This window comes from Oncorhynchus kisutch, linkage group LG2, assembly GCF_002021735.2.
Source record: "Oncorhynchus kisutch isolate 150728-3 linkage group LG2, Okis_V2, whole genome shotgun sequence".
Lineage (NCBI taxonomy): Eukaryota > Metazoa > Chordata > Actinopteri > Salmoniformes > Salmonidae > Oncorhynchus > Oncorhynchus kisutch.
The window spans coordinates 7977760-7992871 of NC_034175.2; the positions used below are offsets into that span (position 1 = coordinate 7977760).

Sequence of the window (15112 nt, forward strand, 5' to 3'; positions counted from 1 at the left end):
TTCTATGTTTTTTTTTTGTTACAAATAAAACCAAGCGTTCCAAAGTTGAAGGTATGCACCTGTTGGTCTCCCCCTAACCTCACAGGAGTCAGAACAGTCATTAAGTTATGGAAAGATAGATCTCTTAAATCACTAGACATATAAACACCATTGGAAAAACCAAATGATTCCCAGAAAAAGCAATAGTGGTTATAGTGACCTGTTCAGAAGGCAATTTTTTTTCCAGTGTATACCCATGATAGAGGACACTGCAACCAGCTCTCATATATCTTTGTGCTGCCAATATGGGTAGTATCAAAAAGCGTGTGAGGCAAGGAGAGACATAAACCATATGCGTACCAAAGCATTGGAACACCCCCACTAGGACACTCAATAACTCAACTTATTTTGGTAAAAAAAATTAACATCACGTACACCCTCTCGCCTCCCACCTCACCCCCACACTGTACCCCCTCTCCCCTCCCACCTCACCCCCAGACTCTACCCGCTCCCACCTCCCCTGTTTTCCCTCCCTCTCTCCCTCATCAAGCTGTAACTAACCTGTGTCTGTGACGTTCGCAGGTGAATCTGTGTTCACTGTGTTGCTAACCCCTCCGGCCTGCAAAGCCAATCTGTACTGAAGGAAATGTTAATGCAGCTGGCAGAGATTTCAGATTGTCAACTGAGGACAAAAACGTTCCCCATTTTGCCAGATTACTCCAATTTTCTAGAGCTAGGGGATGATAATTGGGTGAGCTGAGCGTAACAGGGAGTGTTGTGTTTCTGAAAATGGCTTTGCTCAGAGAAGGACAGTAGGCTATGAAATACGGCGAGCGCTGTAGCAGGGTCAGGACTCTAACGACACAGTAAACACACAGATTCATTCAGATTCACCTCACGTATACAGTAAGCCTCCATTTGATTGACAAGTTATACAGTATTCCGTTTGCAGAGACAGAGCAACAAAAAGAAGAAAACAAATGACCTGATACATAATATACATTTCGTCAACATTTTGAAACTAATTTCTACACCCAATAGTTTGTCGTTTTTGTTGCTTTTTGGTTTGAGAAAAATAAAACATTTACACAGGAAGGGATCAGGAAGTTAGAAATTGTCTTGGCTGTTGCTAAGGTAACAGCTGAAAGGAATTTGAATACATGAATAGACATAATAATAATTTGAAATGAAAAACTAAACAATGAATTGATACACAGGGACTAGAATCTTCTATTTCATGTCATCCTGTAAAGAGAGGACTCTGGCCAGGACCAAAGCAAACAGGGAGATAGGGGGTATGTTCCCCAGCTTAGAACAGTCTAGAATTATATACAGTACTATAGGCTATTATCAGAAGGCCGGAGTGGATTTAGGTTGGAATGACTGGTCGACCGAAATTTTTTGTTACAAAGTACATCTGAAGTATTGTGCCTAATATGCTGCTGGTCTTCGTATTGGGCATAGAATATGGTCCTTAAGTTTTATGTAACTGTAGGCACGATCTCTATGTTACGGGATAGAAATCAGAGTGACACAATAATCAGTTTAGGGATGAATAGAGTAGGATGACAGTTTGTGTTTTCCCCATGTCCACCAGAATGGGCTAGATGCAGACTCCACACAGAACAGACACATCCAGTTCTACACTGACTGAACGAAGAACAACCCACAGCTCAGATACACAAAGCATAACAGCACACACTCACAAACACACACTCACAAACACACACTCAAACACACACACACACAAACACACACTCACAAACACACACTCACAAACACACACACACAAACACACACTCACAAACACACACACACAAACACACACTCACAAACAAACACACACTCACAAACACACACTCAAACACACACACACAAACACACACTCACAAACACACACTCAAACACACACACACAAACACACACTCACAAACACACACACACAAACACACACTCACAAACACACACACACAAACACACACTCACAAACACACACACACGAACGCACAAACACTCCTACAACAAACAGTGACTTAATGGCATTTTGTGTTTGGATTGGGGTAGAGAAGGGTTACTGGAGTTGGCTAGAGTCACATTGGACACATGTTTACTGTACAGCTCTATTCTGCATGGGAGTCAACCAAGAGTTGTGATTGGTGGACAGGGATTATGCTCTGATAATGTCATGATGAAGTCAGTTGATGTTCAGTGATGTATTAGGTCTCATGTTTAAATACCCCCCCCATGGTTACCCCCATCCCTACAAAAACACCATCCCATTCCACTGTATTTTTCCCTCAGTCCGATTGCTCCCTCTATCAAAAATAAAACAAGCCCTGCTGTCGTTTTTCATCCATCCCTTCATCCCTCTCTTTCTGTCTTCTTGTGTCATATTCTCCTCTGTTCCTCACTGTGGAAGACAACACAAAGCACCAGTAAATCCTGTGAGTCAATACAACATCATGTGATATTATACAAGTCAGGAATCGTCAACTAGATTCAACCGCGGGCCAATTTTATATTGAGCGGATGGTCGGGGGGCCGAAACGTAATTACAAATCATTTGTAGACTGTATATTGACCTCAAAAAGCCCAAACAGATATAATGTTTGACTAAAACATAATCATTTCAAACCATTTGTATACGATCACGTGTCTCTCTATTATTCATGGGGAATACTTGGGAACAGATGCCTTTTAAAAAAATCACTTGGAGCTGATTTCCTGGTGTTTTTCCAGTCTTTTATTGTCCCCCGCAAAAATAAAATATATATACAGTACCAGTCAGAAGTTTGGACACACCTACTCATTCCACGGTTTTTCTTTATTTTTATTATTTTCTACATTGTAGAATAACAGTGAAGACGTCAAATCTATGAAATAACACTTATGGAATCATGTAGTAACTAAAAAAGTGTTAAACAAATCAAAATGTAATTTTCCTTCATGTCTTAAAGTAATAATGGACTGTTGTTTCTCTTTGCTTATTTGAGCTGTTCTTGCCATAATATGGACTTGGTATTTTACCAAATCGGGCTATCTTCTGTATACCACCCCAACTTTATCACAACACAACTAATTGGCTCAAATGCATTAAGAAGGAAAGAAATTTCAAAATGTACTTTTAACAAGGCACACCTGTTAATTGAAAGTCATTCCAGGTGACCACCTCATGAAGTTGGTTGAGAGAATGTCAAGAGTGTGCAAAGCTGTCATCAAGGCAAAGGGTGGCTACTTTGAAGAATCTAAAATATATTTTGATTTGTTTATCACTTTTTTGGTTACTACATGATTCCATATTTGTTATTTCATAGTTTTGATGTCTTCACTATTATTCTCAAATGTAGAAAATAGTAGAAATAAAGAAAAACCCTTGAATGAGTAGGTGTGTCCAAACTTGACTGGTACTGTATATATATAAATATATTATTTTTTGCTCAGAAACCACCTGCGGCCGCCAGTTGGGGAACCCTGATATAAGTCATTAAGAAGTTCATTTTTATATTGGTTATTCCTATGAAAAATGGTTGTCTATAACTGAGGTCATATTCATGATGACACTGTAGCTGTAATGATTCCAGCCAAACCCAGATGCTATTCTAGGCCAATGCTTTGGTTTCCTGATCTCCTCTCCTCATGAATAGCTATTGGGTGATTGATTACTCATGAAACTAGAACAAAACTAAAATTGCACAACATTTAATCCATAGAAGGTTCATTTGGAGGAATGATTGTTGACATATATTTGACATTTGTATCTGAAAGCATTTTGGCCTTACCAAGGCCTCCTTTAAGACTCCATAATGTTTCATTTGTAGGTGTAAAATGCTCAAGTTGGTGTCATATAAAGCTTTACCGCTTGCTCTGTATTACGAAGAGCAATTTGATTTTAATAACACATTTCTTACAAAAATGTATGAATATTGAAAAATACAAACATGACTATGGAAAATATTTTTTTTATTTTTTAGATTTGGCACATTGTTCAATATATTGTTGAACATAATTGAATCTACAGCATATTAAAGTTCTAGAGTGGGATCTCTGTTACTTTTAGAGTTGTGATATTTGTATATTTCAATATCCATGTACTGTCACGACTTCCGCCGAAGTTGGCTCCCCTGCCTGTTCGGGCTGTGCTCGGCGGTCGTCGTCACTGTCCTACTAGCCACTACCGATCCCTTTTTCATTTGTCTGTTGGTTTTGTCTTATTAGTTTCACCTGTGTGTATTTTAGTTTAATTAGCGTCCTTATATATAGTAGGTTGTCCCGCCCTTGTTTTGTGCGGGATTGTTTTTGTTGGATTGTTTTTGTTGTATGGAGGTTTTCGTGTGGTTATTCTCCAGACTATGTTGGTCCTGTGTTTGGGCTGGTCAATTGTATGCGCCCTGTGTGTTGGCGTGACCGTTTTTGTGCGCCGGAGAATAAATTGACAATCTACTGAACCCTGCTCTCTGCGCCTGATTCCACCTACCACTCCTAGTAAATCATGACATGTTCATATTTTTGTATATAAATTAATTAATGTAAGAACATTGCTATTGAAATAAGAATACTACTCATATTACAGAGCAAGTGGTAAAGCTTTATGTGACACTGTTAGATTCTGGGTTAAACTTGGAACATTGTTGCACTCAGAAGTATAGTATATGAGGGGTGAAAGAGAATGTTTTTTAAATCAGAAGTTAATGGTTATCTGTAGGAGCCAGAGTGGAAGGGAGGAAGTCACAGTATTGCTGTAGGGGAAACGGATGGACATCTGTGGATTAGGCAAATGAGGGGTTGAGGTCAGGTCAGATCCCTTGAAGAGTGAAGTTATGGTTTATTACCCTATTACCCTCTTCCTGTCAAACCATAAAAGATGTAAGGATTGGAGAGAAGGAGGAGAGTCTAAATTGGAGTATATATACTTGTGATGGTGAAAACATGTGATGTCTAAATGCAGCTCTATCAACCCTTCGGGAAGAATTAAACTTGTTTAAGCTTATCTAGTGTCCGTTGAGTTATTTACTCTGAGAATTAAAACCTAACAGTTGGCATTGTCGGCAGGATTCACCACGATTTGTAGTCAAACCAAAGAGTACAGATCAGTGGAGCAGGAGCTGGCAACAAATAAGGTAGGCACAGTTCCTACACCTGTTTCCACTCATTTTGACATCTTGGAGAGATGAGAATCGTAGGCTGAACAATTATAGGGATACGGACCTGGAGAGCATGAGTTTAATTCGGTAGGCCCATTGTGTAACGACTGGTTGTAGCTTTGTGGTATATGCTAGTACCATAAAGTTTAGGGTAAGTCTCATAAGTCCCGAGCAGGATAGTTCCAGGGGAGGGTCAAATTTCAAGATAAAGTCCCGAGCAGAATCAAATCAAATCAAAGTTTATTTGTCACGTGCGCCGAATACAACAGGTACCTTACAGTGAAATGCTTACTTACAGGCTCTAACCAATAGTGCAAAAAAGGTATTAGGTGAACAATAGGTTGGTAAAGAAATAAAACAACAGTAAAAAGACAAGCTATAAAAGTAGCGAGGCTACATACATACCGGTTAGTCAGGCTGATTGAGGTAGTATGTAGTACATGTAGATATGGTTAATGTGACTAATGCGTCTGGCCCCGCAGCCTTGTGTATGTTGACCGGTTTAAAAGTCTTACTCACATCGGCTACAGAGAGCGTGATCACACAGTCGTCCGGAACAGCTAATGCTCTCATGCATACCTCAATGTTGCTTGCCTCGAAGCGAGCATAGAAGTGATTTAGCTCGCCTGGTAGGCTAGTGTCACTGGGCAGCTCGCGGCTGTGCTTCCATTTGTAGTCTGTAATAGTTTGCAAGCCCTGCCAGGATAGATCTGTGGAGTGTAAATCTGATAAAGTCCTGAGCAGAATAGATCTGTGGAGGGTAAAATCTCATAGAGAGAGGGGAAGTCCTGAACAGGGTAGTCCTGTGGAGGGTAAAACCCTAGTGTAATGGGTATATTGGCCAGACCTGTAAGAAGCGTGGAAGCCCAGTCTTAGTGGCTGTGAGAGCGCAGGGTGTGAGTGTGTGTTTGAAAGAGAGGTTCGTTTTATGCCCTGTTGGGGTGGTGAACCATGACAGATTATGCAGAAATAGTAAGACAAGTGTGAATCATTTTGGTAATGTGGGTTATCAACAACAGTGAGGCAATACTATTTGAGGCAATATTGGAATAAGACATTAAGTCATCCGTATTCTCCAGTAATACATTTGCAGACGCTATAGTATAGGTTCTAATACAAGGTATTAATTGCCGTGACCAATTAATTATAATCCGGGGAAGTGGGTCGCGCTACCTTGGAAAAAAGTTAAAAGGTGTGTTATAGAAGAGAGTTAACGAAATCTAAAATACCCAAGACACAGTCAGGAGAGGTTTGGGAATAATAACTATTCATATAGAGATAAACGGCCCCATTCCTCCCTGTAATATGGAGCTAGAGGATTTTAATAAAGCCATGGAGGTGCTGAAAGAAGCGCACAAGCATTCTACCAATTCGGCTTGAATATAGGAAAATTTTTGCAAACTGGATAAAATTGGACAACATTACTCTGCTGACGGATAATTCAAATCAAATAAACAATTCAATTATGACTTGGCAAAAAGACATAAAATCAGAATCAAAAGCTTAATATACCAGCGTCTTGATGTCAGCATTCTATCAACAAAAAATACAAACCGATAAACCCGGAATTAGTAGAAGTACTCAGCCACAGAAAGACTGGGTACGGGAGTGAATCAATAGAATTTGCACTTCTGCTTTGATGGTAGGTTCAAACCTGTGATCAAAACGGTAATTGCGGGGGGAGTGGATGAAATAGAGCAGGATGTTTTGAGAATTGAATATAACTTCGCTCACTTCGCAGACATCCGCGGGGTTAATAGGGCCACAGGGAAGTCACTAGCTATTGTTTCAATGGCCAAGGTAAATAAAAGAAAGGTAGCAAAAAAACATCCAAATGTAAGGAGAAAGCTCCCTGTTTTAGATGTGGGACTATCAGACTTTGGAAGAATGTGTGTAAGTAGGAATGGAACCTGCCACATTCGGAGGGAATGCCGCTATGCATCCGGAGGGAATGCCGCTATGCATCCGGAGGGAATGCCGCTATGCATCCGGAGGGAATGCCGCTATGCATCCGGAGGGAATGCCGCTATGCATCCGGAGGGAATGCCGCTATGCATCCGGAGGGAATGCCGCTATGCATCCGGAGGGAATGCGGCTATGCATCCGGAGGGAATGCCGCTATGCATCCGGAGGGAATGCCGCTATGCATCCGGAGGGAATGCCGCTATGCATCCGGAGGGAATGCCGCTATGCATCCGGAGGGAATGCCGCTATGCATCCGGAGAGAATGCCGCTATGCATCCGGAGGGAATGCCGCTATGCATCCGGAGAGAATGCCGCTATGCATCCGGAGGGAATGCCGCTATGCATCCGGAGGGAATTTTTCAGTTTGATCGATAGTGGATCATAGAGATTACAGTTTCTATGTGAAGGAAGACGTATGAGATCACGTCTTACCTAACTTTTTAGTAGAGGCCAGGGATCAAATATCACTTATGATGATAAATTGGCAAAATCTGCCACAAGAAAACGTATGTTGAAGAATCTAGGCAAAATGCCAGGGGAATGGATTCTAAAGGTAACACATTTAAATTATCTGGCCAAACGCTCCTTGCAAACTCAGAAAGCCTTGGTTTTTTTTGGACCTCATGAGACATTTTATGTAGTCTTATTCTGAAATAGATTTCACAAGGAATTAGCAACGGGGTTACTAAACCTAAAATTAACTTAACATTTTTTTTGTTAGTTCACGAACATTGTGGTGCGGTTGTTATGGAGAATAGTACATGCTAAATAAAAGATACATAAACGTTGGTGGACTGAAACAAACATTTAGTGATTGGAGTAAGGACAGGGAATTTACAATTATCATGTTTGGTTTATAATTAATACTTTTGGATTGTTGATTAAAATGTAGCATAGTGAATGTTAACAAATTGGGTCTGCAGAATGCTGGAAATGTTTGGAAGGTTTTGAAATGGTTTCGGAAGGACAGGGAAAGAAAAGGGAGAGGAAATATTTTAATGGTGTCGATTGCCCTGCATCCTGACTTTTTGGTGAGACCTGATCAATCTCACTAGAAATGATAGACACTTGGGATTTAATTATAAAATGAATGAGAAATACCCGTTTCTACTCTATTTTACCATGAGATAAGTTTATTGGTTATTTGAATGTGTTTAATTTTTATTTAACATGTTTTTTTAAAAACAAGCTGTGAATCACGGGTTCGAAGGGAAAATGACCAGTTCTCTGGGGTCCTAGTCTTTGAGTAAATATATAAATGTTAAATAGGGATGACAGTTACAGTTACTACACACTGCAAACAATTTAGACTAAGGATGCATTGAGATACTGTTCTTTCATTACCAGGCCACTTGTGACAGGAAGATAGGGACAAAGGGGGGCTGTAATGAGAAGAGTTGTTTTCGGCGATAAAAGGTTCTGTTTATAAATGTACATTCTAACAGGGATGATGTGTGCTAAGTTAAGAAGCTGGAATTCAAGTACTAGACTCAAAGTAAGCACTAAGGGCTGTCATTCTGAATTTGGGTTGGATAATTTATAAAATGTAGTTATGATTCGGATACAGCGAGAGAGAGTTGCATTCGAACGGTGAGGGGGAGGGCACTGCTCAAATTTATTAGGGAGGCTCCAGAAACCTCATTTCTAAGTGTCCTCTGACAGGGAGGTTGTTAGAGAACTCACTGGTTGATAGTTTGAGTCAACCATGAAGTTTAATTTTGTTCTCTTTTGTTTTACCATGTCATCAACACTTTAATGTTAAACCGCATTGATACATAGAGATGGCTGGATGTTACAGTACAATTAATTGCATACAAGGCTCAGTCTGTTTTGCGATTACACACAAGGATGAAAATGAAGGAGATGGCATTGAGCCCAGCATCACATGGGTATAGAACGTAATGGAGTTTTAGTCGCATCAAAGGTGGTGTGAAGTTATTAAACGTGTACTTTTTCGCACTTTCCTTTGCAAGTCAATATGTTTTTAGGTTTCGTGGAACATAAGAGTGATCATTGTTTCAGAGGAGAGACTGATGTATATCGACTAATTGATCTGAGAATGTTTTAGTATGTCTATAACTGTAGAAGTGCATTAGGAGTAGTGACTAGTGTGTTATGGGTTAGATGGAATGATATATGTACAAATGTATCTGTAGCAGGAGGCGAGGTACACATGAGGTGTGTTTGAGACAGAATGATTACATAGGGCTGTTAAGTGGGATGGAATGTGACTGCGGTGGAGATCTGTGGGGGCTCATAAATTAAAGTTGTGGTGATAGAGGGGTATCATTCCCAGAGACTATGTTTATTGTTACAGGAGATGGCTCATAGGAGAGGGAGGACAGCTAACTGTGCACAATATAGGGACTATTATGAGGTTAAACTACAGTTAAACATTACACATACCCAGATCATGGTGAGAGTAGAAAAGATAGAGGTGGCATTTCAGACAATAAGGTAAACTTTCAGGAAACACGTGATTCAGTTTTGTTAGGTTGGATATTCTTCCAACTCATTAATCTCTTTCCCAATTTCTAACAGCCGGCGAACACTTGACAGATTACATGCAGTAGTTATTCTCACAGCAGCCGCTGTAGGGACAGTAATTGAAGGAGGCTATAGTCATGGGCCATGTTAGTAGTAGCAGGGGTTACTTTAGTAGCATTGTTGGGATATCAGTTTATGAGGACTCATGCCAAATGGCTGGGTAGCTGGTAACTGGGAGACTGATGGGAGTACCGGGGGCTGTTATTCAAATGGAACAAATTAGTGATCTTGCCATAAGGGGGAGTCTATGTTGTCAGAAAATGACCAATGTGTTGCAGTGTGTATATCCTCAGGAGAAAGCGGCACATGAGAAGCAGGAGATAACCAAGGGCACGGGCTGAATTCTGGAGCTTGAGTGTACATCAAGATACACCAGGCAGGGGTGTTGGCACAGCGTTGGTCTGGTCCACACAGTACTCCTTACAGCACATGTAGCGGTAAAGATCATCATGTCTCTCCTCGGTGGGTGCATTGTTCTCACGAGAAGTGAGGTCCAGCGGCATAATGGGTGAGCTTGAAGACACCATGACAGAGGAAGCGGAGCTAGAAAGAGACTAGATTCCACTGTACACATGTAGATGGGTTGGGTCTAGGAGCTACATTAACATCATAGTTGGGTTGGGTTAGCTGCTTTATTGGTTAATGCATTATATGAAAGAGGATAGATGTTGGGGTAATTGTACTCTAAACAACATTTTGAGGGCACTGATGTGAAAGCATATACAGTGCTGAGTTACCTTAAGAGGATGGAACCTTTATTAGGGATACGCACTTGCCTACCAGGTGGAGGAGATGGGAAACAAAGTGAAAATGACATGGCTTGGGAACACCTCTTAGAACCTAGGGCCGGGAAAGGGGAAGACTGGGCGAAAGCATGAGGAGGCTTTTTAGGGCTTTCAATTTTGTGGAATCCAGCAGAAACGTATCCTGGAGGCATAGAGTCAGGTAAAGAGAGAGTGGGAATTATCATGGTCTCAGACTTTTGTAGTCATGCATGTATAATTATGCATAGCTTAACACATTGTTAATACTGTTATGTTTTGTGGGGCTTTTTGTTGCTTTCCAAGTCTTATGCTATAACTCTCTTAGGAACCAGAAGGAGAAAGTGGAGAAACTAAAAGCAACTCAGCTGGAAGGGAGGAAGCCAACTGCTTCAGCTGGAATGTCATTCTGTTGAGTGATGAGAGATGGAAATCGGATTGTGTATGGTGTGTTCATAGAACAGAGGCCATAAGTCTCTAAGTTTGTAAACCTCACGGTGAATGTTTTGTTAGCGTTGTTCGTTCATTTATAATCATGTTTTATTTTTTTGTTCATGTTTTGTTATCATTGTCCATTTATAAGTAATTTCCAAGTTTATGTAAATTGAACATTAGGAACCTATTGTTCCAAACAGGGGACTGTTAGATTCTGGGTTAAACTTGGAACATTGTTGTACTCAGAAGTATAGTATATGAGGGGTGAAAGAGACTGGTTTTTACATCAGAAGTTAATGGTTATCTGTAGGAGCCAGATGGCATTGGAATGTGCTGAGTAGAGGGGAGGCAATCACATAATTGCTGTAGGGGAAATGGATGGACATCTGTGAATTAGGCGAATGAGGGGTTGAGGTCAGATCAGATCCCCTGAAGAGAGAAATTATGGTTTATTACCCTATTACCCATAAAATATGTAAGGATTGGAGAGAAGGAGGAGAGTCTAAATTGGAGTAAATATACATGTGATGGTGGAAACATGAGATGTCTGAATCCAGCTGTATGGACCCTCTGTGAAGAATTAAACTTGGTTAAGCTTATCTATTGTCCGTTGAGTTATTTACTCTGAGAATTAGAACCTAACAACACCAACTTTAGCTTTTAGCACCTACATATGAAACATCATGGAGTCTTAAAGGAGGCCTGGGTAAGGTCAAAATGTCACAAGTATTCCAACTTCAATTAATTATGTCTCAATTATGCATTAAGATACAAATGTCAAATACATGTCAGCAATCCTTCCTCCTAAGGACACTTCTATGGATGTAATTTTGTGGAAATGGTTTTGTTCTAGTGTAGAAGGGAATCACCCTATTCTGATGTAAGACTGTGCATATAAAAATTTAAACCAATCCCCCCTTCTCCTACCACTACCGTCCCACCAGTGACCCCTGCCCTCTGACCTGCTGTGCTGCTGGCTTGTTCAGGAGGACAGCTTCTTCATTGGCCTTTTCTGTCTTCATCTCCACCACAATGTCATTATTCACATTCCCACTTTCCCTGCAGGAGAGACACACAGAAGAGGCAGAGAGAGAGAGAGGGGGATAGCATAGAGAGAGAGGGAGAGAGGTAGCATAGAGAGAGAGGGAGAGAGATAGGTTGATAGAAGGAGAGAACATGGACAGACAGAGAGAGAAAAGGAAGAGGGTTAGCAGAGGGAGAGAGAAACGGTAGAGGGTTAGCAGAGGGAGAGAGAAACGGTAGAGGGTTAGCAGAGGGAGAGAGAAACGGTAGAGGGTTAGCAGAGGGAGAGAGAAACGGTAGAGGGTTAGCAGAGGGAGAGAGAAACGGTAGAGGGTTAGCAGAGGGAGAGAGAAACGGTAGAGGGTTAGCAGAGGGAGAGAGAAACGGTAGAGGGTTAGCAGAGGGAGAGAGAAACGGTAGAGGGTTAGCAGAGGGAGAGAGAAACGGTAGAGGGTTAGCAGAGGGAGAGAGAAACGGTAGAGGGTTAGCAGAGGGAGAGAGAAACGGTAGAGGGTTAGCAGAGGGAGAGAGAAACGGTAGAGGGTTAGCAGAGGGAGAGAGAAACGGTAGAGGGTTAGCAGAGGGAGAGAGAAACGGTAGAGGGTTAGCAGAGGGAGAGAGAAACAGTAGAGGGTTAGCAGAGGGAGAGAGAAACGGTAGAGGGTTAGCAGAGGGAGAGAGAAACGGTAGAGGGTTAGCAGAGGGAGAGAGAAACAGTAGAGGGTTAGCAGAGGGAGAGAGAAACAGTAGAGGGTTAGCAGAGGGAGAGAGAAACAGTAGAGGGTTAGCAGAGGGAGAGAGAAACAGTAGAGGGTTAGCAGAGGGAGAGAGAAACAGTAGAGGGTTAGCAGAGGGAGAGAGAAACAGTAGAGGGTTAGCAGAGGGAGGGAGAAACAGTAGAGGGTTAGCAGAGAGAGAGAGAAACGGTAGAGGGTTAGCAGAGGGAGAGAGAAACGGTAGAGGGTTAGCAGAGGGAGAGAGAAACAGTAGAGGGTTAGCAGAGGAGAGAGAAACGGTAGAGGGTTAGCAGAGGGAGAGAGAAACAGTAGAGGGTTAGCAGAGGGAGAGAGAAACAGTAGAGGGTTAGCAGAGGGAGAGAGAAACGGTAGAGGGTTAGCAGAGGAAGAGAGAAACGGTAGAGGGTTAGCAGAGGGAGAGAGAAACGGTAGAGGGTTAGCAGAGGGAGAGAGAAACGGTAGAGGGTGGGCAGAGGGAGAGAGAAACGGTAGAGAAGGGCAGAGGGAGAGAGAAACGGTAGAGGGTTAGCAGAGGGAGGTAAAGTACAGTAAAGAGAACAGATAGTCTGTACTCCAATGATCACAATGCCTTTCTTTAGAAACAGTTTCAACACCCCTCCTCCCTCCCCTCCTCTCCTCCACCCCTCCTCCCTCCCCTCCACTCATCCACCCAAACCTCCCTCCCCTCCTCTCCTCTCCTCAGCTCTCCCTCCCTCCCCTTCTCTCCTCTCCTCAGCTCTCCCTCCATCCCCTCCTCTCCTCTCCTCCACCCTAACCTCCCTCCCCTCCTCTCCTCTCCTCTCCTCAGCTCTCCCTCCCTCCCCTCCTCTCCTCAGCTCTCCCTCCCTCCCCTCCTCTCCTCCACCCTAACCTCCCTCCTGTTACTCACACTTCCTTATTGTCCTTCTTGCTGCAGGGCAGCTTGCCCTTCTTGTTGAGGAAGTATAGGAGTGCCACCAGCAGCAGCAGCATTAGGACACACACCACCACGGCTATCACCACGCCACTGGAGCCACCCTGCTGCTTATCAGCTAGAAGCATGGAGAGATGGCGGGAGAGATGAAGGCAAGGGGGAGAGGTGGAGAAGGGAGAGGTTGGATGGAAAGTGAAGTTAGAGGGGATGGATGGGGTGAGGTGAGAGGAGAAAGAGGTAGGGAGGAGGGGGTGGGAGGTGAGGAGGGATAAGGGGGAGAAGGGTTGAAGAGGGAGGGACAGCGATGGAGGCAGTGGCGGGGTAGGGGTGGGTAATGGAAGAGGTGAGAGGGAAGTGAGGGAGTAGAGGGGCAGAAATGGGATGGGTGGTGTTGGGTGGAGAACATTGGATGGGTGGAGGGGAGATGAGGAAAGGGGAGGGGGAGGTTTGTTCAGCTTTGAGATTGAGATGACAATAGTCTGGTGGGGCTAAGAGGGGGGACTACACGCACGCTCACACGCACGCACACATGCACACACACACACACACACACACACACACACACACACACACCTTTTCTCTCTCTGTATCGCATACACACAATGTAACACACATACACACAGAGGTATTTGTACAGACCTGTTTTAAGCACATGGTTCCCTTTGAGCAGCATTTTGAAAGAAAGGCAGTTCCTCAGACCCACTGCATAGCAAAGCAACAACACACACCGCACCACTATGTGCACCCACTAACAACCAACAACACACATACTAGTGTACAAACACAACCGCCACAACAAATACTAGTTACAACTACTCACAAGCCCACAGCAACTGAAAAGCACAGCACAGGGAGGAAACAGAGTGAAAGAGAAACACGCAGTGGGAAAAAGAAGTGACAAAGACACACTGAGAAAAGAAAAGAAGAGAGTGGAAGAGGATAGAATAGAATATCATCCTTTATTACCCCCCCAGGGGAGGGAAAAGTCACCGCATCCACAGAATATAGGACAGACATCAGACAAAGATGTATAGGACAGACATCATACAAAGATGACAAACTAAACACAATATACAATATCCACAGTGTTCAGTAGTAATAGAGAAATATACAATGTACAGTACAGTAGAGTGCTTGGAGGAAGGGTGAAGTACTACAGGCTATATACAACACAGAGTCCTGACAGCAGGGAGGAAAGGAGGAGGGAGAAGACGGATAAGTGTCTACCTCTGCCTGTATCATTGGCTGCGTTGGGATCGACGGCTGCAGGGAGAAGAGAGGAACCGGATTAGACTACAGTTTACTGTTACACCACAATGGAGGAGAGGGACAGAGAACGAGAGAGAGAGAGAGAGAGAGAGAATGAGAGAGAGAGAGAGATTGAGAGAGAGAGAGAGAGAGAGAGAGAGAGAGAGAGAGAGAGAGAGAGAGAGAGAGAGAGAGAGAGAGAGACAGAGAGAGAGAGAGAGAGAGAGAGAGAGACAGAGAGAGAGAGAGAGAGAGAGAGAGAGAGAGAGACGGAGAGAGAGAGAGATTGAGAGAGATTGAGAGAGAGAGAGAGAGAGGGACAGAGAGAGAGATTGAGAGAGAGAGAGAGAGAGAGGGACAGAG

General features: G+C 42.9%; 1 protein-coding gene across 2 annotated transcripts in view; it reads right to left on the reverse strand.

Annotated features, from left to right (window-relative positions):
* The window catches only part of LOC109900803 (basal cell adhesion molecule-like), a 100018-nt gene that overhangs the window by 359 nt on the left and 84547 nt on the right, over positions 1–15112 (reverse strand). The window contains exons 13-17 of one of the 2 annotated variants that reach the window (XM_031802549.1): positions 14729–14764; positions 14141–14161; positions 13478–13619; positions 11791–11887; positions 1–2389 (exon numbers count right to left, since the gene is read on the reverse strand). The exon at positions 1–2389 is cut by the window's left edge and continues 359 nt beyond it. In XM_031802549.1, the coding sequence (XP_031658409.1) occupies positions 2387–2389; positions 11791–11887; positions 13478–13619; positions 14141–14161; positions 14729–14764 (299 nt within the window). In that variant the 3' untranslated portion in view covers positions 1–2386. The remainder of the gene's footprint in view (positions 2390–11790; positions 11888–13477; positions 13620–14140; positions 14162–14728; positions 14765–15112) is intronic. The other variant, XM_031802551.1, reaches the window with a different exon arrangement.